Here is a 25,471-nt window from a genome sequence, read left to right on the forward strand (position 1 = left end):
GCGTCTGCCCAGCAAGGGCTGGCCTAGACAACCGTCCCCCACACCAACCTTGTCGATATCCCAGATGCCACAGCCTTCCCGGGGCACAAAGAGGCGCCGGTTGTGGGCGCGCAGTTTGCTCTGGATGCTGAAGAGGAGCACCTCCAGGTTCCCCTTCTCCTGAAACCTGAGGAGACAGAGCTCAGGGACGCCGTCTCGCAGGTCCCCCCGCCCCCGCCCCCCCCCCCCCCCCCGCTCCCGAGCCGAGCCTCACTTGACCGGCTTCTCCAGCGTGCAGTAGGCCGTGAACGCCTGCAGCTGCTGCTGCACGCCGCTCAGCGAGTTGGCGAACTTCTGGTTGCTGATGAGGCCCACGGTGCGGTGGATCCAGGCCAGCAGCTCCGCCGCCAGCTCCTCATAGCGCGCTATGACCTTGTCCACCTCCAGCACCTGGTCCAGGACCTGACCCAGCACAGAAAGGGAGAGTCAGCCTCGTTCCACGCGGGAGGGACCCCGGTGCGGGGTGCGCCTCTGGGGTAAACAGGTGGGCCGCACCCATGGCCCTGGGCGGCAGATTAGAGGCCTGCCTCCAGACCCAGGAGCCGCTCCCAACATCCCCATCCTCGCCCCTCCCCGGCCGCCTCCTACCTTCCCAATCCGCTTTCCCTCCACAGCCAGAGCCTTCATCTTGGAGAAGTAGTGGTAGAAGGACACCACGTAGGTGATGATGGACTTTTCATCCGGAGCCTCCATGTTCACATCTGGCGGGACAGGGGGTTGGAGGAGCACAGTGGAGCCTCTACCCATGCGCCTTAGGCGGAACAACCTCTCTAGTCCTCAAGCGCTGGGGTTTTCTGCTTCTTTTTAAATTTTATTTATTTATTTTTTTAATTAAAAAAATTTGTTTTAACTTTTTCTGTGTATGGGGTGTTCTGCCTGCCTGCGTCTGTGCACCGTGTGTGGACAGTGCCGCCGAGGCCAGAAGAGGGCGCCAGATTCCTGGCGCTGCAGTTACAGATGATTGGGAGCTGCCGTGTGGGTGCTGGGAACTGAACTCCAGGTCCTCCTAGCCGCCAAATCTCTATTCCTGCTTTTCTTTTCCTTTCCCTTTCTTTCTTTTCTGTCTTTTTTCTTAAAAAAAACGGGGGGAAGTGGGTTTCAAGACAGGGTTTCTCTGTGTAGCCCTGGCTGTCCTGGAACTAGCTCTGTAGTCCAGGCTGGCCTCGAACCAAGAGACCTGCCTGTCTCCCGTGTGCTGGTAAGAAAGGTGTGACTCACTACCACTCAAAAGTTTAAAATTTTAAAGTTTAAGAATTTTAAAATTTGAAATTTAAGAAAATTTTAAACTTTGACTTTATATGTATGGACGTTCTGCCTCCGTGTGTCTGTGCAGCGCTCACTCACGGGGGCAGAAGGCGGTGCCGGGCACCCTCTGATCATCGCAGTTACAGACAATTGTAGCCACTTTTGGGGAGCTGGGAAGAGAACCTGCTTCTGGAAGAGCAGCCAGTTCTCTTAACCCCTGAGTCGTATTTTCTACCCCACCTGTCTCTTCCCTTTTCCTTTCTTTCTTAACAGGGTCTTACGATGTGAGTCCGGCTGGCCTGAACTTGCCTTGTAGACCAGGATAGTCTCGGACTCACAGAGATCCACCTGCCTCAGTCTCCCAAGTTCCAGCTTCTCGGGGTTTTATTGGTTCTGTTTCTTTAACCTGCACGATGGGGATCTTCTAATTCACGGGATTCTACGGTATCTGACAGGTAACCATAAATAAGTCATCTATAATTGTTTCTTTCTAACTACAGTAAATTAATTAATTACGTGCCGTGCAGGAGCTGCGAGGGAAACCGTGTGGGGCTCGGGGGCTTAGCTCTCGCTGCCGGGCCCAGGGGCAGCACCTGGACATTGAACCACCCCACCGGCTGCTGCAATTCTGAACACCATGCTCTCGGGCTTCAGGCCTCATGCATACACTCTCTCGCCGTCTCAGAACCATTCTCCTCCCTTCTGTGTGTATAACTCTCACTCGCAGCTCAGCTCCAATTTCCTCACACAGGCCTTTCCGCCCTGCCTAGATCTGCAATCCTCGCCACGTTTTCTCTCACCGTTCTCTCTAACAACGTGTGTGTGTGTGTGTGTGTGTATGTGTCTGCCTGTCTGCCTGTCTGTGTGTCTGTGTTTAAGTATATGTCTGTATATATGTGTGTATCTCTGTGTCTTTATGTGTGTGTCCAGGTATTTGTTTGTGTGTCTGTAAATGTCTATGTGTATCAATGTATTTGTATGTGTGTGTCTGTGTATTTGTATGTGTCTCTGTATTTGTGTCTGTGTATGTATTTGTCCATGTGTCTGTGTGTGTATTTGTGTGTCTATGCATTTGTGTGTGTATTTGTATGTGTCTGTGTGGTATGTCTGTGTATTTGGGTTTTTTTGTGTGTCTGTGTGTGCATGTCTGTGTGTCTGTGTTCAACCCCAGGGTCCTGCACATGCTAGGCAAGGGATCAACCGCCAAGCCACATCCGCCCTCAGAACAGCTTTCCATTTCCTTCTTAGAAGGTGCCACAACTCGGGGTTGAGTTGTGATCGTAAGGCATTCGCCTGAGCTCTGTGAAGATTCTAGGCCCGTCCCATTGCTTCACCGTCCCGCCATCCTCGTGCTTAGCTGGACCTCAGGAAAGGCTCGACAGGCACAATGTGGAGGTGTGACGTTAAGGACTCCATCCCTGCCTCCCGGGAGCACGGGAGAACATAGAAAGAATAAGCCAGGTGTGGTGGGAGGCATTCCTGGCACTCGGGTGGGGGAGGCAGGAAGGACAGCCGTGGCTACACAGTCAGAGGTCAGCCGGAGCTACACAGGCCCTGCCTCAAACAGCTACACAGAGGAAGAAGTGCTGGGGGCACAGGAGAGAGCACTGAGCATCTGAGAGGGAGCACTGCTCCTGCAGAGAACGGGAGTTCAGTTCCCAGCAACCACCCAGGACAGCTCACAACTGCCTGGAACTCCAGCTCCAGGGAATCCAACGCTCTGGCTTCAGAGGCATCTGAATGCATAGTCACACACAGACACACACACTTAAACAGGAAACAAAACTTTATTTACTTTTTTTTTTTTTTACTTTTTTGGTTTTTCGAGGCAGAGTTTTTCTGTGTAGCCCTGGCTGTCCTAGAGCTTGGTCTGTAGAGCTGGCTGTCCTAGAACTCACAGAGATCCACCTGCCTCTGCCTCCCACGTGCTGGGATTAAAGGTGTGCTCTGCCTGGCTCAAACTCTTTAATTTTTAAAAAAGGATAAATAGCCACAGATGAGGCACTCAACAAATTCCAGTGCTACTTAAACACGAATATCAAACAGACACACATCTGTGTGGTTTTATTTTTGAGACAAGTTCTCACTATGAAGCATGGGCAGGTTCTGAACTCATTGACCTCCTGACCCAGTCTCCCGAGTGCTGACATTCCAGCCTTGGGACACTCCATCCAGCCCTCATTCCTCGTTTCTGCCGCAGGAAACCGACACCCTCCAGCATCTGTGATGTGCACACACTGAACACAGCTATCAGGGGCCAAGACTGTGTTTACTGCTTTTCAGCACACAGTGGGTGTGATGGTTAGTTTCCATGGTGACTCGCATGCCTCCGAGGGATGGTCTAACTGATGTGGGAAGTCCCAGCCCACCCTCGGAGGCATCATTCCCCAGGCAAGGGGGCCTGACCTGTCTTGAGTGGAGAAACAAGCAAGCAAGCAGGAGCACCCAGGAATGCGTTTCTCTCCTCTGGACTGGGGAGTGGCCAGCTGTTGGGAGTTCCTGCTCCCCACAGAGATGGGCCAGAACCTGACGCCGTGAGCAAAAATAATCCCTTTCTCCTCTAAATTGCATCATTTTGGGGTATTTAATAAGAAAAAGAGAAATAAATGTAGCCTTCATTTACAGCTCTGTAAAACACCCTTGAAGCCAGGTGTAGTGAGTGGCTCAGGCCTTTAATCCCAGGAGAGGCAGAGGCAGGTGGATCTCTGAGTCTGAGTTCAGTCTAGTCTACAGACAGAATGTGTTCCGGGACAGCGAGGGCTACGGAGGGAAACCCTGTCTTGAACACCCTCCTCTCAAAAGTCAAGACAAAACAAAACAAAGAATTGACAGGCTGGGATGTGACTCAGTGGTAAAGCATTTGCCTAGTATGTGCAAGTCCCTAGGTCCCTTCCCCAGCACTGCAAAAACAAACGAATAAACAAATAACCCTTCGATAAGATTAGTGTGTGGATGAAAGAGAAGAGGGAGAGGATGAAGGGTGACATAACCGGCCCAGCTATGTGGTCTGTACTCAGAAAAGGAAGCTGCCAGGGAGCACTGGACACTGCCACAGAGGATGAGTGAGGAGTGGGACTGGGACAGACAGACGATGGGAAGGGGCTGGAGGGAAGCCAGAGCAGAGGCTGGAGGTAGAGTGAGCCAGGATAGAAATGAGATCAGATATGAGGATAGGGAAGGAGAAAGGAGTAAAAAGTAAAAGCCAGGTCTGGAGGGTAGGCCCATTATCCCAGACATTCGGAAAGCTAAGAAGATGGCAAACTCAAGAACTCTGTATCAAAATTAAAAAGTAAATAGAAAACTGGGCTATAGCTCAGTTAGGATAGAGCCCCTGCCTAGAACCCCCCAGTGAGGGGCTGGGGTGTGGCTCAGTGGTAGAGCCCTGCCCAGAATCCCCCAGTGAGGGGCTGGGGTGTGGCTCAATGGTAGAGCCCCTGCCTAGAGTCCCCCAGTGAGGAGCTGGGGTGTGGCTCAGAGGTAGAGCCCCTGCCTGGAATCCCCCAGTGAGGGGCTGGGGTGTGGCTCAGTGTAGAGTCCCTGCCTATCAAGTGCCAGGTCCTAAGTTCAATGTTTAGTTCCAAAATAACGAAAAGAAGAAGAAGAAGAAGAAGAAGAAGAAGAAGAAGAAGAAGAAGAAGAAAGAAAGAAAGAAAGAAAGAAAGAAAGAAAGAAAGAAAGAAAGAAAGAAAAAGAAAGAAAGAAAGAAGAAAGAAATGAAGTCAGAGGTCAGAGGTGTTGTGGTTGTGGATGGAGATATTGTTGAGGACTGGAGAGGGTGTTAGGTTTAAAGCTGGGGCTGAAGTAAAAACATGGGCTTTGCAGATGGAATCAAGGGTGAGGAGAGGCAGGGTCCATCGGGATGAGGTGGAGTGTGACTGAGAATGGACAGGGAGGACATGGTGGGAAGAGAGAGGAATGGAGGTGAGGAGGGCTTGGGGAGTGAGGTGGATTTGGAATGACATGAGCTCTGGTGTGGCCCTGGGCGAGGTGGGGTTACTTTCACAGTGGAGTTGGGAGGGATCCGAGATGGGGCTGGGAGGGGCTCACCTTCGGGGTCCAGCAGCCGCGCTAGCCCCAGGTGCTGCTCGGCTGTGCGGAAAGCTCTCTGCAGGTTGTAGTTGGCGTTGGACTTGGTGAGTTTGCTGAGATCCACCAGATCAGGCCTGGGCAGGAGCACAGAGCAGGCAGGCAGCAGGCAGGCTCCAAGGGGGCAGGCAGGTGGAGAGACACCTCGCCTAGCCCCACCCAGGGGAGGGGCACACCGCCGAGGAGGAAACGTGTGTGTGTGTGTGTGTGTGTGTGTGTGTGTGTGTGTGTGTGCTGGGGGCCTAGGCAAGCATGTGCCGAGGCATGCGTCCTTGGGTAGGGTATGTGTGAGCATGTGCTCATGTGTATTTACCTATGTACATGGACAAGTGGCTCTGTCCATGCGTGCTCTGAGCAACAAGCCCCCGAGATGCCTGCCTGTGGGTCTGGGGTGGCGGCATGTGTTGTGTGGTTTGCACACGGCACGGTGTGTGTGCTTATGGTACCGCTGTGTACTCTGGTGCATTCAGAGACATTCTGTCATGCTCAGGCCACGTGTACCTATGTGGCACACACATTAATTTACCTTTTTGTTTTGTTTTGTTTTTTCGAGACAGGGTTTCTCTGTGTGGCCCTGGCTGTCCTGGGCTCACTCTGTGGACCAGGCTGGCCTCGAACTCACAGTGATCCGCCTGCCCCTGCCTCCCGAGTGCTGCCACCACCCATCTATATTTACGTTGTTTTTGTAACCTACATGTATTGATTTGGGGGGGGGGTGCGGCACACACGCCAGCTCAGCTCATGTGGGAGTTAGAGGGCAACTTCAGGGGTTAACCCTTCTTCAACCATATGGGCTCTGAGAAACAAGCTCAGGCCACCGGGCTGGGTGTCAGGGCCTTCTGGGGTGTGTGTGTGTGAGTGTGTGTATGTGTGTCTGTCTGTCTGTCTGTCTGTCTGGACTTTTGAGACAGGCTCTCTCTTCGTAGCTCTGCTTGTCCTGGAGCTTGCTGTGTAGATCAGACTGTCTTTTCATCGAAGGGATGAAAGGCGTGCGCCACCCTGTCTGCTTCTGCTGGGGTATTCCCGGATAGCAGTACGTGGTGGGGGAGGGGCGCGCACATACATGCATAGTGTGTGTATTGCATGCAGCATTAGGCAGTGCTCAGGGCATGTGCATGGGTAGCCTGCTGCACACATCACCTGTCAGGCTAGACCTGTGCGGTCAGGAACCGGCCCACCGGGTTGAGCCCAGCTCAGCCGCACCTCGGCTAAGTCGCTCTGCCTCAGCGCCCCTTTCTCTGTGGGCGTGCTCCGTTGTGAATGGGGATGGTGAGAAGAGCAGAGGCCTGCTGGGCCAGTGAATACTGAAGGACTCGGGGAGCGATGGGCTAGTGTTTGGGATGCAGAGGGCATTCTGTGAGTGACCCTGACCCAGACACAGCTTGTGAGTTTCCTTGGGAGGAAGATGTCTGGATCCACCCACGCATGTGTGAGGCTGGGGACTGTGAGAACGCACACACGAGCCGGGGAAAGCCGGGTGCTGGCTTTGGCCGCATCTGAACTAACTCCTTCCAGACTAGGCTTCAGTCCTCCCCATCTGTCATCTGGTAAGTTAAGATGTGAGTGTCACGTCTCCGGACACTCAGCCCTCAGCCTGTGTAGTGTTAGGCCGTGGGGCACAAGTGTGCAGGAATCCAGGAAGCAGGGCTCTGGGGATATTCTAGAGTGGACAGTCCACTAGGAACAGGTCCCCAGTCCTGGATGTGCATGTCAATGGGCCTCCCACGTGCTAGGCAAAGGCTCTGCCACTTAGCCACACTTCCAGCCCCTCACAGTCTGGGTATCTGCCCGTGTGCTGACTAGTGTTTCGTCAACTTGACACAAGTTGTCTCAGAAGCAGCAGCCTCAGCTGAGGAAATGCAGCCATCAAACCGATCTTGATTAATGATTAATGATTGACGAGGGGTGGCCCGGCCCACTGTGGGCAGTACCATCCCCAGCAGGCAGAAAATCAAGCCAGTAAGCAGCACTCCTCCCTGGCCACTGCTTCAGTTCCTGCTGCCAGGCTCCTGCCCCGTGTCCCTGTCCTGACTTCCCACAGTGACGGAGTGTGACCTGGGAGCTGTCAGATGAAATAAACCCTTTCCTTTCTAAACTGACTTTGGTCAGTGTTTCATCACAGCTATAGAAAGCAAACTACGACAATGGAGTGAGTTCCGCACTTTGGGCGTCCACGCACATCTGTGCACACGGATCCAGGGGTGTGAGCTGGACAAGAGTGTGTGTGGGTGTGTGCACTGTACCTCGGAGAAAGAGAGAAAGACACATATACAATGGGAAGTGAGTGAGTGTGTACAGGTGTGTGCCCGGAGGATGTGCGGAGGGAGGGCAGAGCCCGGTGGTACCTGTGACGGTGGATGAGGGCATTGAAGGCCAGGCCATCTCTCCAGCTGGTGGTGAAGTTCTGAATGTTTACCTCCGGGTAGCTGGGGGGGGGGGGGAGGGAAGAGGAAGACAGAGGCAGAGGTGAGTCAGGAGGAGAGAGTAGGAGTGAGGAAACAAACAGTAAACGTTCAATGGGCATACAAAGATCAAGGGATGGATGGGTGGGTGGATGGGTGGATGGATGGATGGACAGATAAAATAAGTAAGATATATGGAAGAGGAAAGTCAGGGACATTAAAAAAAGCAAATGAGAAAAAAGGGAGGTGATGGGAAAAAAGCAAGGGAGACAGAGACAGAGATGGGAGAAAATGGAGGGGAGAGAGACAGGAAGGCAGGAGAGCAGAAGGAGAAAGGAAGAAAGTGGAGGATGGGTGCGAGAGCTTCAAGGAAAAGCAGACTGAGGTAAAGACAGACAGAGAAACAGATGGCTCCACCAGACACAGCGTGGCAGGGTAAGGTCTGCAAAGCCCACCTCCCTCCCATCTGTTCCTCGCGCTCCCCCTCCCCCGAGCCGTGGGGCACTGGAGCGTGTGCCATGACCCACATAGGTAGACCACAGCGGTGGGGGTCTGAGGAGACACACTCCAGCCTGCCCCACCCCCTCCTCTCAGTCACATGGAAAGACCTTGAATTTCACGGCCCAGGCAGCAGAGCCTTAGATGGAGGGGCGACGGCTGATGGGGGCAAGGAGGCCGGAGCTTGGACATACATACCTATGTTGGGGTGTGCATAGGTGCCTGTTAAATATCCTGAGTGGCAGGATTGAGGGAGGCGGGACTAGAGGGGACAGGACCCGGCTGGGCACAGCCACCTCTGTCAGCATTGCTGTTTGGGAGATTCTGTTTTGTTTTCCTTTTTTGGCAGACCTGGGATCAAACCCAGATCTGGTGCTGTAAGGCGAGCTGGCTCCTCCATGCCTCCTCTCAAGGATGCTACCAGCTTTGCTTTGAGCTTGGCTTTTGAAACTCTTGGAAGGCTTTGTTCACCAGGGTCAGAAAAACACTTAATTTACCAGTTTGGGACAGACATTTTGACAAAGGACATGCATGTCTCCTTAAGCTGTTGTTCTGGAGCGAACCCCAAAGGTTGCGGGCCCACCTGCCTGTGAGGAGGGGGCGCTCACCCAGCTGTCTTCATCTGGCACCACAAGAGCAGAGCGTCCTTGGCTGAGCGGGTCTCTCTGTTGTCCTCCGTCTCGATTTTGATGACTTGAATCTGTGAACAGACAGGCATGACTTTGGGCACTACCCCTTCCGCTATTGAAGGTGTTGGGCGCCAGGGGAAGCTGGCGGGATTCAGGACTGTGAGTGGTCCGATAGTGGGCGGGTGTCCACGAACTGGGAGGAAGGGGTCAGTTCAGGTCTCATTTTCCTGAAGGCTGCAAAGAGTTTGTGGGTAACTGCTTTGACTCAAGCCACCATCCCCTCCTGCCTAGGCCAGTGTGGTGTTCTTCATGCTGATCTCCCTGCACAGTCAGCTCTCCACAGGGTACAAGGAGGGATGATGGATATTCTTAGGTCATATCACATGCCTCTCATATGTTACAAAGGCACTCTACTACTGAGCCACACCCCAGCCCCTCACTGGGGGATTCCAGGCAGGGGCTCTACCACTGAGCCACACCCCAGCCCCTCACTGGGGGATTCTAGGCAGGGGCTCTACTACTGAGCCACACCCCAGCCCCTCACTGGGGGATTCTAGGCAGGGGCTCTACCACTGAGCCACACCCCAGCCCCTCACTGGGGGATTCTAGGCAGGAGCTCTACCACTGAGCCATGCTCCCAGCCTGTTACTAGCAGATTCTAGGCAAGCTCTTTTCCATTCTCAGTTTTGAAACAGTATCTATCTGAGTTACCTAGGTTAACACTGAATTTACTATGTAGCACAAGCAGACCTAGAATTTCCGATACTCCTGCCTCAGCCTCCTGAGCAGCTAGAATTAAAAGCTTGTGCCACAAGGTTGCACCACTATGATTCTGTTTCACTTAGGGCAAAAACAAACTTCCTCCCACTTTTATTTCAGGAAGTTCTGACCCTGCTCTCATCAGCTCACTCTGCCACACTCATCAATGACAATTTTACTAAAGCATTTGCAACTTTTTGCCTCAGCACCTTTGCACTGGCTGTTCCCTATACCTGGAACATTTTTCTCACATAAAAAAAAAATCATCTGTTATCTCAGCTCTTGGAAGACTTGAGGCAGGAGGATCACAAGTTCCAGGCCGGGGCTGGAGAGATGGCTCAGTGGTTAAGGGCACTGTCTGCTCTTCCAAAGGTCATGAGTTCAATTCCCAGCAACCACATGGTGGCTCACAACCATCTATAGTGTGATCTGAGTGTAAATGCAGATAAAACACTCATATACATAAAATAAATAAATCTTAAAAAAAAAAAAAAAAACAACAACAAGTTCCAGGCCAACCTGGGTTACAATATGAAATCCTGTCTCAAAAAAAAAAAAAAACAAAAATCAAGCCGAGCAGGGTGCGGACACCTGTGATCCTAGCACTCAGGAGGCAGAGACAGGAAGATCTCTGTGAGTTCAAGGCCAGCCTGGTCTACAGAGTGAGTTCCAGGACAGCCAGGGCTACACAGAGAAACCCTGTCTCGGACATAAAACAAAACAAACAAAAATCAAGTAAAAAAAATCTTCTTTGCAAGTATGCATGAACCTTTGTGTGACTGCGTCATAGGTCTCTGTCAGAAGTTTTACTCTATCAAGTTCTGATTTTTTTTTTTTGAGACAGTGTCTCTCACTGAACCTGAAGCCCATTTATTCAGATCAACTATGTGGTTAGCAAGTCCCAGGGGTCCTCCTGTCTCCACACCCCTGGATAAAGTGTTTAATGGCTTAGACTCTAGAGCAGATGCCAGGGTCTCAGGGGGTATTTGAGGACTGGATCCTGGGCTCAAACACCGGCCTTAACGGAGGCTGGAAGGATGCCTCAACAGTGAAGAGCACAGACTGCTCTTACTGAGGACACAGTTCAGGTCCTACTGCGCATTTCAAGTAGCTCCCAGCTGCCTGGAACTCGGGCTCCACCGTGAGCCAACGCCTCTAATCTCTGATCGCCTGCATTTACATGCACAGAGCCGTACAAAGACACTTTTTTTTTTTCCAGACAAGATTTCTGTGTGTAGCCTTGGCTGTCATGGACTCACTCTGTAGAGCAGGCTGGCCTGGAACTCACAGAGATCCACCCGCCTCTGCCTCCCTGAGTGCTGGGATAGCGGGCGTGCGCCACAGCAGAGACATGATTTTAAGAACAGGTATAATAGGAGTGGAGACATGGCTCAGGGCGTTAAGAGAACTTGTTGCACCTGCAGAGGTCCTGGGTTCTATTCCCAGCACCCACATGGTGGCTCACGACCACCTGTCCCTCCAGTTTTAGGGGATTCAGTGCCCTCTCCTGACCTCCGAGGGCACCAGGCATGGAGGTGGTGAGCACACGCATACCGGCTAAGTATTCATATACCTAAAATACGTACATATGCTCGGCCGCCCACCTCCTGACTGGCTTTCTTTTCAGACCTCTTTTTTGTTTTGTTTTACCCATTTGCCTTCTCTTCTCATACCACACCCTGGTCCTGATCTGGCTGCCCCACCCCCCTTCATAACACTATAGATGAAGCTGTGCATGCTGGGTAAGTGCCCTCTCCTTCCAACCCAGAGATTTTCCTAGGTTTGATTGTGCATCTTCCCGTGATTAAAAAACAGAACCTCTAAACTGGGCATGGTGGCACACACCAGTGATCTCAGCACCTGGGAGGCAGGAAGGGTCAGAAGTTCAAGATCATCCTCAGCTGCCTGGAGAGTTGAAGGCCAACTTAAACTACAAACTTTGAGTGGCCATGTCTCAAAAATCATCATCATCATCATCATCATCATCATCATCATCAGTCTGTCACCATCTCAGACAAAATCAAACCTAAACTGCTAACCTGTCAGCCGGGCTAAGCGCTCTGAGGTCCTCTCTCTCCTCCTCACGGGCCCTTCTTTGGTACTTCCAGCATGCCAGGCTCGTCCCACCTCCATGTCTTTGCATGCTCTGCCCCTCTCTCCCGGGCTTGACCTCCGGGCCTCATGCGAGGAAGGCAGGTGCATTACCTGGTACAGCCTCCACTTTTGTGTGTAATTCTGCCTTCAGCATCCCAGCTACTTTCTGGCCCAAATCTCACCAACGCTAGTGTGATATTTTATATCCCTTAACTGCTTAAAAATAATCTCCTTTCCTGCGTAGCTTTGTTTGTCTCTGTAAAGCTTTAAAAATGAAATTCTCTTCGGCCCTGCCCCTCCCCCACCCCAGACTTACAAGCAGGTCATGGGGGGGGCGGGGGAGGTAATTTCCTCTGCCTAAAGACGCTCCTTCCTCCCTACATGCCTGCTGTATCCATGTATTTGCTCATTGTCAGTCTTCCTTATCACAGTGAGGTCCATAAAAGCAGGAAGACTGTCTGTTCATGTCTGTAGTGGAGCAAGATCGGCTGATCTGGGCCGCAGCTGAGAATATTAAAGCCACCATGATGGGTGCAGACCTAAATGCCTGCAACCCCGACCCTCAGGAGGCCAAGGCCACAGGATCACCGAGAGTCTGAGGCCAGCCTGGGCTACAGAGTGGAACCCTGTCTCAACTGCCCCACCCCACAAAAAGCCCCTCAGTGGTGGCATTTGCTTTTAATATCAGCATTCAGGAAGCAGAGGCAGGTGGGTCTCCAAATTGGAGGCCAACATGGACGACAGTGTGAGTCCCAGGATAGCCAGAGCTATACAGAGAACCCTGTCTTGAAAAACATCAACAAAAATTCGGACTGCTGAGTTTGATCCTCAAAACCTTCGTGGTGGGAGGACAGAACTGGGTCCTGAAAGTTGTCCTCTGATCTCCACAGGAGTGTACTGGCATGCACACATGCACACACACACACACACACACACACACACACACACACACCGTCATTTAAAAACCCACCAGCTTCCTCATTGGTAAAGTGAGCTGATTAACGCTTCCTAAGGGCTCTGTGTGTGTTACACGTCAGCGTCTAGGACCGAGTAAGGCAGTGCGGATGCGGTCCCAGAGGTCACGGGTCACCTGGAAGCGCAGGATGATGGTCCAGACCAGCCCCAGCGTCAGCCGATGGTTCCCATCCACGATGTCGTGGGAGCCCACGTTCTCCAGGTGCACACGCTGCTCCTTCAGGAACTGCAGGGCCTTGTCCACGTTCTCCAGCGAGTGGATCCGCATGCGGCCGCGCGTGGGCCTCGGCTAGGGCAGCAGGAGCAGGGAGTGATGGGACCTGGCCAGGAGCAGGGCGCCCTCGGCTCCGCCTCCCTCCTCGCCAAGGCCACGCCCCTTCAGTCTCAGCCAAGACTCATCGTCCTTGGGTTCAAGGCTAGCGGGAGCCACCAGACTAGCCTGGGCTGCCTCGTTGCCCCTCCCTCCACAAGCCCGTGTTTCTTTTCACTGATAGTTCTTTCAGGTGAGCTCTTGGCCTGCCTACACCCCTCACGGTGATGCCCCGCCCCCTCCCTTTTTTCTTTTTTTTTTTTTGGTAGCTCAGTTCCTGCCATTGGGTTTTGCTCCTACGTAGCTGTGTCCCTCACGTCTAGGGGAGTTCCGGGTTCACGTCCTTCAGCGACTCGCTGCCCAACCACAATCACACTGCTTGCGACCCCAAAACAGCCTCAGCCCAAACCAGACCAACTCACACAGTTCCGCCTTTGTCCCCGGACACCCGTGACCTGGGCCTCACCATCCCAACCTCGACGGCCCCACAACTGCAATCCCCGGCCTCCCTCCGTCCACCCACTGCGGGCATCTTCCCGCCTGACAGAGCCGCCGCCTGCCACCTCCTAACTCGGCTGTCCCCGCTGCGCCCTTCTCCACACCGCCCGCTGCCCCCCTCCCCTGCCCCCCAACACAGCTCCTTCTCCCTCGGGAGCCCCGCCCCCCCAGCAGACACACCCTTCCCGCTCTCCCCCCCCCCCGCACGAGCCCCGCCTCTTCCCCAAAGCCCCGCCTCTTCCCCAAAGCCCGCCTCCCCGTGGGGGGTCCCTGGTCAGCCCCCAGCCCTCACCCCCCCCCACCCCGCACGCGCCCTCCAGGCCCGCTCACCAGCTGCTCCCCCGAGAGCACCTCCAGGAGCCGGGTGAGCACAAACCCGTCCCGCAGGTCCGCGTACAGGTCGGCGATGTGACAGCCCACGCGCGCGAGGTGCGAATTCACCCACTTGGTGAAGGTCTTCTTCTGCACAGCCTCTCGCTCGTCTGGAAGGAACGGAGCCTGAGCCTTCCCAGGGGTCCCACCCCGGCCTCCGCGCCCCTCCTCCGCCCTCCCGGCTCCTGCAGGCCCAGGCCCTGCTCTGGCCGGCCGCCCCCCCTCCCTGCCCCTAGGCGCCCTGTGATGGCCTGCCTGCGCTGCACGGTTTTCCTCGCCAGCGTTCCCAGGAGGACCCTTCCCAGCCTGCTGTCCTGACCCCATGCCTTCATTCATCCACGCAGTATCTGAGTGACAATGGTGTGGGCGTCGTAGTGGAGGTGGTGAGCACACGCATACCGGCTAAGTATTCATATACGTAAAATATGTACATATGCTCGGCCGCCCACCTCCTGACTGGCGTTCCTTTCAGACCTCTTTTTTGTTTTGTTTTACCCATTTGCCTTCTCTTCTCATACCCCACCCTGGTCCTGATCTGGCTGCCCCGTCCCCCCCTTCATAACACTATAGATGAAGCTGTGCATGCTGGGTAAGTGCCCCCTTCTTCCAACTCAGAGATTTTCCTAGGTTTGATTGTGCATCTTCCCGAGATTAAAAAACAAAACCTCTAAACTGGGCATGGTGGCACACACCAGTGATCTCAGCACCTGGGAGGCAGGAAGGGTCAGAAGTTCAAGATCATCCTCAGCTGCCTGGAGAGTTGAAGGCCAACTTAAACTACAAACTTTGAGTGGCCATGTCTCAAAAATCATCATCATCATCATCAGTCTGTCACCATCTCAGACAAAATCAAACCTAAACTGCTAACCTGTCAGCCGGGCTAAGCGCTCCGAGGTCCTCTCTCTCCTCCTCACGGGCCCTTCTTTGGTACTTCCAGCATGCCAGGCCTCTGTAACCGCGTCCGCACTTCCTTACTCGGCTCTAGACGCTGACGTTTAACACACAGAGCCCTCAGGAAGTGAGGCCGTTACACTCGCATGGCCACTGGGGAGCCGCTGGGGGGTAGGGATGAGGAGGGCCTAGAAGACAGCTGCGTTCTAGGGACGTCCTTGGCCCTGTGCAGAGGGTTCATCAGAGACAGCAGGAAGATCAGAGGCTCAGCCAGACTGGGGAAGGGACCCGTGGTAGGAGTTAGCAGTAAGATGGCGGAGGTGGCAGGTAGAGGGCTCGCTTGCCTAGTCAACGCCAGGAAGGAGTGCGATGGCGGCTGGCGACTGTGGGCGGTGGAGGAGGAGACATGAGGGAGACTGCGCGGCCCCTGAAGACAGGGATGCCCAAAGCCATATTTGCAGTAGACACAGCTTCCAAGGCCTGGCTGAGCCGAGGAAGTCCACTGTCTGCTTCACTCGCTCTCAGCGAAATCTTCAGGAATCTATCCATGTGGGACGTGTGTGATTCTTGCAGGCTATCTCCCTCCTTACTTCTTTTGTTTGTTTTTGTTTTTTTGAGACAGGGTTTCTCTGGGTAGCCCTGGCTGTCTTGGATCTGTTTGAAAACTAGGCTGTCCTCAAACTCACAGAGATCCACCTGCCTCTGCCTCCCTGGGTATTGGGATTACAGGCGTGCGCCACCATGCCTTGCTTCTCTCTTTAAGTATTTTTAAACATTTGTTTATTGAATGGATCAGAGACCAACTTCCTTCCAGTGTGTGTGTCTGTGGAATCAGGTCATCTGGCAAGCACCATTACCCACTAAGCATTTTTCCCGCCCCTTTCCTTGCCTCTCCTTCCCTCCACCCCTTCTTCTTTCTTTTTTGAAGAGGGGCCGTGAGGGAACCATGAGTGTCAGGACATGCCTGTGCCACAGCTGCATGTGGAGAGGTAGGAAGACAATCAGTCCTTTCCCTCCACCAAACGGGATTTGAATCCCAGGATTGAACTCAGGCTTACACCAGATACCCAACCACAGAGCCATCTCTCCGGCCTTCTTTCCTTTCTTTCTTTTTCTTTCTCTCTTTTTTTCTTTCCTCCCAGGCTGGCTTTGAATTTGCTTTGAGGCTGGCCTTAAATTCTCCATCTTCCTGCCTCCCAAATTCAGAGATGAAAACTGTGAACACCATGCTTGATGCTTGGATCTTTGGTGTGTTTTTGTTTTTTGGGGTTGTTTGTTTGTTTTGTTTTTGTTTTTTGAGACAGGGTTCCTCTGCCCCTGGCCTCACTTTGTAGACCAGCTGGGATCACAGAGCTCTGCCTGCCTCTGCCTCCCACCCCTGAGTGCCTGGATCACAGGCATGCGCCACCATGCCCAGCCTTTTTGTTTTTCTTTATGTAGCATATTGTATTATAAGCAATATTTCGGGTCTCTTATATTTACTGACTTATTCACCTATTGACACAGGTTCTAACTTTATAGCATGGGCTGACCTTGAACTCACCATCCCCCTGCCTCAGTCTCTCCAGACCAGAATGACCAGCTTAAAACTAGAAAGGTTGAATGTTTGAATTTACCGGCTGCACCAGAATGCGGGATGCAGAGGAAGAAGGACCAGACGTTCAAGGTGAGATTTGGCCGTGTAAGACTCTCTCAACCTCGATCCACCCCGCAAAAAACGGCAGCCGACCTGTGAGGTGGTGCACACAGCCAGCTCTAACACAGCCAGGGATACAGAGAGAGACCTTGTCTCAAAACAAGCAAGCAAACAAAACAAAATAACTGGATTAATTAGGTAGAATAGGAAAATAATATGATATAATGAAATGTATATGATAAGGTGATTATTATTTCTGGAATTTTCCACTTTATATTTGGGGCCATGGCCATGAAGAAGGGGAAGCATCAAATAAGGCGAGAATATGACACAATTAACCATGGAGTTCCTGGGTAGCACATTGACCATGTTGGATATTTTCATATTTAATTTTAAAATTTATTATTGGTTTCAACTTTATGCACAGGGCTGCTTTCCCTACCTGTATGTGTGTGTGCTACGTGCATGCATGGTGCCCACAGAGACCAAAGGAGTGAGTGGGATCCCATGGAACCGGGGTAACAGACGGTTGTGAGATGTCACTGGATATTGGAAATCAAACCAGACCCTCTGAAAGGGCATCCAAGGCTCTTCACCACTGAACCGCTTCTCCGGCCCCGTATTTGGTTTTCTGAGACAGGGTCACTCTAAGGCCCAGGCCACCCTTGGACTCACAGCAGTCCTCTTGCCTTGATTTCCAAGTGCCCTTAGCTCAGGATGAGCACAGCCATTGAGCACATTCTGCCGGGTCCACCTTTTCATCATCCAGTGAGTCTGTACTTTTATTTTTTTCTAGACAGAGTTTCTCTGTGTAGCCTGGGCTCTCCTGGGCTCACTTTGTGGACCAGGCTGGTCTCGAACTCACAGAGATCTGCCTGCCCCTGCCTCCTGAGTGCTGGGATTACAGGCCTGCACCACCGCACACAGCTTGTGAGTCTGTATTTTATAACTAAAAGTCTAAAAGTCAGAAGAAGAAGAAGAAGAAGAAGAAGAAGAAGAAGAAGAAGAAGAAGGAGAAGAAGGAGAAGAGAGAAGGGTTCCAGATGCTGCGGGAGCTGTGGGTTACCGTGCAGACATGGCCAAGTCCAAGAACCACACCACACACGACCAGCCCCGCAAATGGCACAGACATGGCATCAAGAAACCCCAGTCACGAAGAATCTCCTAAGGCGGTGGACACCAAGTTCCTGAGGAACATGCACTTTGCCAAGAAGCACAACAAGAAGGACTGAAGAAGATGCCGGCAAAGAACACAAAGGCGGTGAGTGCGAGAGCAGACGCCATCAAAGCCCCTGTGAAGCCTGCAGCCAAATTATCAAAGGGCCCAGCCGCAAACTCATCTGTCTGGCTTCCATCGCTCACCCCAAGCTTGGGAAGCAGATTTGAAGTTGCATATATGTCCAAGGGTCGTAGGCTCTGTCAACCAAAGCCCAAGGTGTAAACCAAGGCAGAGGCCACAGCTCCAGCTAAGGACAAGGCTTCAGCTCCAGCTCAGGCTCCCAAAGGTGCCCAGGCCCCTGTGAAGGCCCCGTAGGAAAGGCTTCTGCTAATGTGAAGACAGACGGACTGGTGTGACACACCCACCTACACACTATTTACAGAGGACCAGTGTCCTGTGCTGTTTTCACAAATAAAGCTGAGGCAGGATCTGTTAGAAGGAGGAGGAGGAGGAGGAGGAGGAGGAGGAGGAGGAGGAGGAGGAGGAGGGAGGGGGAGGGAGGGAGGGAGGAAGGAAGGAAGGAAGGAAGCAAGGAAGGAAGGAAGGAAGGAAGGAAGGAAGGAATTGCATCCTGGTTTTCCTATTCCCTCCCCAACTCCTACAAGCTAGAAAGCCACAGGCCCCAGAACACAGGACAGAAAGAAATTCACTGTGTGCCTTGTTGGAGTCTTCCTGGCCAGGGCCGCTCACTCAGGCCACCCAGAAAACAACAAGACTCAGAACCCTTTCCAACACGTGCAGTTGGCTCTGTTTGTTATAGCAGCACAGCACAGACAGTCACATCCCCAAATAATATTAGGCACAATTTGAAGGTTGCTGTTGGTTAAGAACTAATAAAATGTATTTTCAATCTATTTCCTTTTTCCATCACATGAAACCTGCCAATGATTGCCTTTTATATATATATATATATATATATATATATATATATGTATGTATATATGTATATATATATAAATTTATTTAACTTTTATTCTATGTGCACTAGTGTGAAGGTGTCAGATCCCTTGGAATGGGCATTACAGACAGTTTGAACTGCCATGTGGGTGCTGGGAATTGAACCCAGGTCCTTTGGAAGAGCAGACAGTGCTTTTAACCACTGAGCCATCTCTCCAGCCCCCCAATGATTGCCTTTATCTTAAAACACATTTTGTTATTTTTTCAGTGGAGCTGGAGACTGAATTTAGGGCCTCCAACCTGCTAGGCAGGGGCTCTACCACTGAGCCTCACCCCTCACTGGGGGAGTCTAGGCAGGGGCTCTCCCACTGAGCCACACCCCAGCCCCTCACTGGGGGATTCTAGGCAGGGGCTCCACCTCTGAGCTATATCTACAGCCAATAACACATCGTCTATCCCACTATTAAAGTGAGCACTTTACACTCCTGGTAATACACACTTTTTCTTGTTGTTATTTCAACTTGCATCCTGACCTCTCATTTGAAATCAAATGCACATATGTTAACAGCAGTCCCAAATGCAACACCATTTTTGTTTAAATGGATTTTGTTGTTTGGGGACTGCATGGGGGCGGCCAGTGTGAACACATGATCCTCATCCCACACTCAGATGTGATGATGAAAACAATTCCATGTTTGCTGCTCAGCTTCCAACGGTTGATAGGCATGCCGCATAGTGGGTTTTGGATGATAGTGAAGCCCAGGGAAACGCAGTACACCCCAGAGGGGGGCCCAACACAGACAAGTAGATTCGGGCCCGAGACTAACAGGAGGCTGTGTGGCCTCTCAAGGCTGTCTCCCCTCTCTGGGCCTGCCTTCCTTTGAGAGGGGGTCTCAATCTGTGGCTCTAGCCGGCCTGAAATTTGTAGATGAGGTTGGCCTGGAGCTTGTGACGATCTTTCTACCTCTATTCTTCAAGTTTTGGGATTATAATAGGTATGTGCCTCCCATTTGTAAAGGAAACCTGAGGTTTTTTTATTAATAGACTCTGGAGAATTCCAGCTTCTTAGGAACTCAAGGTTGAAGTAACAAGATCCATGATGATTTTGTTGTTGTTGTTGTTGTTGGTTTTGTTTTTGTTGTTTTGTTTTGTGTTTGTTTGGTTGGTTAGTTTGATTTGTTTGGTTTTGGTGTGTAATCTTATTTTGATAATACTCAAAAATATTCATTGAAACCTATCCTGGACCACATGAATGGTGACTTCATAAGGGACAATGTTGTGAGATTTGGGACCTTCTGATCACAATCTGTTAGTATAGAGCTGAGATAAAAATCAGAGATGCCCTCCTGGAGCCCTGCCTAGAGTCCCCCAGTGAGGGGCTGGGGTGTGGCTCAGTGGTAGAGCCCCTGCCTAGAATCCCCCAGTGAGGGGCTGGGGTGTGGCTCAGTGGTAGAGCCCCTGCCTAGAGTCCCCCAGTGAGGGGCTGGGGTGTGGCTCAGTGGTAGAGCCCCTGCCTAGAGTCCCCCAGTGAGGGGCTGGGGTGTGGCTCAGTGGTAGAGCTCCTGCCTAGAATTCCCCAGTGAGGGGCTGGGGGCCATGGCTCAATGGTAGAGCCCCTGCCTAGAATCCCCCAGTGAGGGGCTGGGGGCCATGGCTCAATGGTAGTACCACTGAGTCCATTCATGAATCCATGGGCATATGGTCGTCATGTTTAAAGTACACTGAGGTTAAGTAGAGAAGGTAGAATCATTTCAATGAATGGAGCTGAAACAACAGGATATCCATATGGTAAAACAACGACTTTGACCCAAATACCACACAATAGTAAGCAATTAGCATCATTTGATTTACAATCTAAATGTGAAAAAATGTCTCCTTGACTTTGGAGTAGAAAAGGATTTTTGAGTTGACAATTCTAGGTATTGAACCCAGGATCTTGCCTGTTCTGTTCTAAGCAGGCACCCTACCACTAGGTCTCACCCCAGTACCTCACTGGGAGATTCTAGGCAGGCGCTCTACCACTGAGCCACACCCCAGCCCCTCACTGGGGGATTCTAGGCAGGGGCTCCACCACTGAGCCACACCCCAGCCCCTTCCTGGGGGATTCTAGGCAGGTGCTCTACCACTGAGCCACACCCAAGCCCCTCACTGGGACCCTCTAGGCAGGGGCTCTACCACTGAGCCACACCTAGCCCCTCACTGGGGGATTCTAGGCAGGGGCTCTACCACTGAGAGATACTACCAGAGTTCTTTTTACTTTTTTTTTTTAAACAGTCACAGTATTTGTGCAGGTCGACTTTGAACTACTTTCGCTACCCAGGCTTTGAACTTTCAAACCCCCTCCCCCACACACACCTTAAGTTCCTGACTGCTGAGTGTGCAGCCTGTAGTGCCACGGCTTGATCAAAGAATTATTTTTGTTCTGGTCTTTGTTGTTTGGTTTTATGTTTGTTTGTTTGCTTGCTTGCTTGCTTACTATGTAGCCCTGGTTAGTCTTGAACTCACAGAGATCGACCTGCCTCTGCCTCTGTTACAGTGATTAGAGGCGTGCACCACCACAACGAGCCTGTTTTGTTTTGTTCTTCTTCTTTTCCCTCTTCCTTCTCTTCTTCTCTATGTCCTGCAACTCTCTCTGTAGGCCAGGCTGGCTTCAAACACACAGAGATCCCGCTGAGTGCTGAGCGCTGGGATTAATGGTGTGGGCCCACACTGGCTTTCCTTTTCTTTTTCTACTTGTTTCCTTTTTATGTGTATGAATGTTCTGCCTGCATGAGTGTACCCGCACTGCAGGCATGCCTGACACCCGAAGGGGCCAGAAGAGGGCACCAGAGCCCTGGACCTGGAGCACAGAAGCTTGTGAGCTATTGAATGGGTGAGGGGACTCGAACATGGGTCTTCTACAAAGCATAAAGTGCTCTTAACCATTGAGCCACCTCTCTGGCCCGCTTTGTAACACAGGGTCTCCTATAGCCCAGCACAGCCCTGAGCTTCCTGTGGAGACAAGGATGACCTTGAATCCCTGATCCTCCCAGTAGCTGGGATCCGACCAGACCCCATTCAAAGACTTCTTGAATAAGACATTCGCAGTTGGACACCTCTCGTGAGCTCATACCCACACCTGGGCATCTCTTGTTCTTTCTCTAGCATCTCTTTGGCCCTTCACCTCCATGCTTGAAATCTATGGAGTTCAGTCAGAAAGTATTTGCCCTCCCCTACACACCCACACATACACCTGTGCACAGGGACCTGAATTTGATGTGTCAGAACCTATATTAAAAAGTTAGGCCCTCACTCAGGAGCCATAGGCAAGGGGAATTCTGAGTTCAAGGCCAGCCTGGTCTACAGAGAAAGCTCCAGGAGACTTCGGGGCTACACAGAGAAACCTTGTCTCAGGGAAGAAAAAAGAAAAAAACTAGGTCTTTCAGCGTGCATACCCCAGTACTGTGGATGTAGAGTCGAGCAGACCCCCGGTCTCGCCAGCCAGCCCGTGTATCCAAACTGACAAGCTCTAGGCTCACTGGGAGACCCTGTTTCACAAAAGAGAGAGAGGGGGAAGACCCCTGATGTCATGTTCTGGCCCCCATGAGTGTCGGCACACACATTTGTTGAGACAGGGACTCATGTGGACCATGTGGACTGAGCTGTCCTCAGACTGACTATGTGGGCAGCCATGACCTTGATCTCTCAGTCTTCCTGCCTTTACCATTCACATTCTGAGGGTGCAGTGCACAGAACCAGGCCTGGCCGTAATTGTTCACACAGTCGGGATGGGGATGGAAAATGCTTTTAGAAAGAACACAAACAAAAAGGGCCATTCCCCCTAACTCAGCTACACGCTGGTGTCGCTTGACTCTGAAGTGCCTCCCGAGTCTTTGAACACTTGGGCCCAGTTAATGGTCTTCTCCCCCCCTTCCTTCCTTCCTTCCTTCCTTCCTTCCTTCCTTCCTTCCTTCCTTCCTTCCTTCTTTTCTTTCTTTTGGTTTGGTTCAGTTCGGTTTGCTTTGCCTCAGTAGTCCTCTTTTAAGGGCCACGAGATCAGGGGTGAAGTGTTGACTGGCCCGCTTAGCACTTCCTGTTTCTGATCTACCAAGACGTAAGGAGCCCCTGACCAGGAGCAGTACCACGGCTTCCCTCTCCTGTGAACTGAACCTTTTGAAGAGTGGGTGCTCTTGAGTTGTCTGTGTTGAATGCTGTGGTCACAGCAACACACAAAGTAAAAAATACACATACTCCAGGACTCCACAGGTTCACTCCCGCCAGAGCGAACCCATCACCCTCCACAGGTTCACTCCCGGCCGAGCGAACCAGCCACCCAGAAGTGTGTATGCTCCCCGCAAACCTGGGCTAGAAGCTGACAGTCACCGTCTGTCACAGTCCCGACCTGAAGCAACTGAGAAGCACCACAGGTGAGCAGAGAGACTGCGGCACATCTACACTGTGGAATAGTACACAGTGAGGAAAGGAACCAACCGTGAGTAGAGGACAGCAGGGATGAAACTCACAAGCTTAAAACTGAGTGACTAAACCAAAGACAAAGGCGTGCAGGGTGCCAGGCACAGCGATAAATGTCTGGGAGCCTAGTGGTTGAGAAGCCGAGCAGGAACACTGGAGGTTTGAGACCAGCCTAAGCCACAAGGCATGTCTGCACTCCCAGCACACAGGAGGCTGAAGCAGGATACACAGCAAGACCTTGTCTTGGGGGGTGGTGAAAGAAAAGAAAACACGGCTAGCGAGCGTTATGCGCAGCCGATAAGGCGCTTGCTTGTGCAAATCTGGTGACATGAGTTCTGTCCCTGGCATCCCGGTAAGGTGGGAGGGGAGAAATGATTCCGCAGAGTTCTCCCCAGACGTCCGAGTGCCTGGATGCCACGGCAAGCACACCGACACAGGTGCCTCATGCACACGCGCAGTGAAAAGCAAGCGGAGGCTGGAGAGACGGCTGGGGGGAGAGCACTCACTCGCTGTGCTCCGGGATGCTGAGTCTGGATGCCAGCATGCCCTTAGCCAGGCGTCCCCCAGGCCTGGAACCCCAGCCCTGAGACTTCAAGTCTAGCTCAGAAAAATCCAAATCCCAAGGTCAAGGAGACGCCTTCCCTCAACAAAATAGGGGGAAGACAACAGATGCGGACAGTTAATCGCCCTCTTCTGGTCTCTTCGGGTACTGCATGCACACGGTGCACAGATGCAAGTAAAACACTCATTCACGTAAACTTGTTCTGTCTGGGGTCTTCAAGGATTTTCATTTCTTGTCGGGACAAGGTTTATCTGTGTAGTCCTAGCTGTCCTGGAACTCACTCTGTAGACCAGCTTGGTCTCAAACTCAGTGATCCGCTTGTCTCTGCCTTTCAAGTGCTGGGGTTAAAAGCCTGCGCCACCGCCCCCTAGGGCAGGTAAACTTTTTATATTAAAATTTAAAGCACACACACACACAATTGTAGAAAACTAGCCCACAAGCCAAACGACCACCATTCTTGGGAACTGAGCTGTGTCAGACTGCAAAGGGTCGGCACAGCTGAACCTGTTGAGTGTTGACATTTCCCACAGGAGGACAAGGAGCAGCCTGCCCCCCCCCATTACCTGCTGCTCCTACCATGTGACGAATACCCTAATTGTGCAGGGCCTCAGAGGGGGCATGAGCACACAGGCCAGGGAAGACTGAGGAGGGGACTCCCCTGCGGGGAGGGAGGCCGGCATCTCTGCAAGGCCTTTCCAGCGGGGCCTTTTGGAAGGGCACACCCACACTCCTTATCACCCATGCTCTGTACATAAGCACAAACGCCTGAGGAGCCTGAGCTTTGGTGGCCTCATGCCTTGGCTTGTCGCTGAGACCCTAGGGAAGGGGCCAGGCATTGTTCACCCTCTCGGAGGAAATGTTAGCAGCACACACACACCAAAGCCCTGGACCAGCAAGATGGCTCCGTGTGTGAGGATGCTTGCCAGCAAGTGTGGTAACCTGAACTCAGTCTCCAGAACCGCACGATGGAGGGCGAGCACAGACTCCCTTTGACCTCTGTCCATACGCTGTGCCATGTGCAGACAAACAGACAGACACATAAGCAAGTAAGTCAGTAAATGTAATAAAAATGTAAACAAGGCGTCTGGAGAGATGGCCCAGCAATTGAGAACACACAGCACCTGTTCCAGAGGACTGGGACTCAGTTCCCAGCATCCACAACCAAGGTGTTCACAGACACCCGTAACTCCAACTCCAGAGACTCCAACGCCTCTGGGCTCTTACATGCACACACACACACACACACACACACACACGCCAGCACGTACTTACAGATAACAAATTCTTTTTCTTTTTAAATGTAAACAGTATTTTTTTTTTAAGTCCCAAAATCCAGCCATCTGATATTTCAGGAGAAGCTCCATTGCTCAGGAAGCTGAGGGAGAAGAAATGTTGTGAATTCCTGGGCTGTACCGTAAGACCTGGCCTCAGGAAGACAACAGCCAACAGAGTTGGCTTGCTTGTTTTTTCAGAGGACCCTGGTTCAATCCCCAGCACCCACATGGAGGTTCACCACCTCCACAGGCACCAGGACATACACCCAGAAAAAAAACACTCACATATAAAATAATTTTTTGTTTTGTTTTTTGAGACAAGGTTTCTGTAAGTATCCTTCACTGTCCTGAAACTTTCTGTGTAGACCAGGCTGGTCTTAAATTCAGAGATTCACCTGCCCCTGCCTCCCAAGTGCTGGGATTAAAGTGTGCCACCACTGCCTCTGAGCTCACATAAATATATATATAAATTATAATTTTATTACATTTATTATTCAACATTCTGCCTGCATGTGTGCCTTTGCACCAGAAGAGGGCACCGGATCTCACTATATGATTGTGAGTCATCGTGTTGGTGCTGGGAATTGAACTCAGGACCTTTAGGAAGAAGAGCCAGTGTTCTCAACCTCTGAG

At 51.9% G+C, this 25,471-nt stretch overlaps 1 protein-coding gene across 1 annotated transcript in view; it reads right to left on the bottom strand.

Annotated features, from left to right (window-relative positions):
• Positions 1-25,471, bottom strand: part of Sptbn4 (spectrin beta, non-erythrocytic 4) — a 91,710-nt gene that overhangs the window by 60,967 nt on the left and 5,272 nt on the right. Inside the window, exons 3-10 of the mRNA XM_060366504.1 lie at positions 13,866-14,017; positions 12,843-13,016; positions 8,879-8,970; positions 7,716-7,796; positions 5,332-5,447; positions 628-740; positions 254-441; positions 49-166 (exon numbers count right to left, since the gene is read on the bottom strand). Coding sequence (XP_060222487.1) covers positions 49-166; positions 254-441; positions 628-740; positions 5,332-5,447; positions 7,716-7,796; positions 8,879-8,970; positions 12,843-13,016; positions 13,866-14,017 — 1,034 coding nt within the window. The remainder of the gene's footprint in view (positions 1-48; positions 167-253; positions 442-627; positions 741-5,331; positions 5,448-7,715; positions 7,797-8,878; positions 8,971-12,842; positions 13,017-13,865; positions 14,018-25,471) is intronic.

The sequence above is a fragment of the Meriones unguiculatus genome, chromosome 14 (assembly GCF_030254825.1).
Source record: "Meriones unguiculatus strain TT.TT164.6M chromosome 14, Bangor_MerUng_6.1, whole genome shotgun sequence".
In the NCBI taxonomy this organism is placed as follows: domain Eukaryota; kingdom Metazoa; phylum Chordata; class Mammalia; order Rodentia; family Muridae; genus Meriones; species Meriones unguiculatus.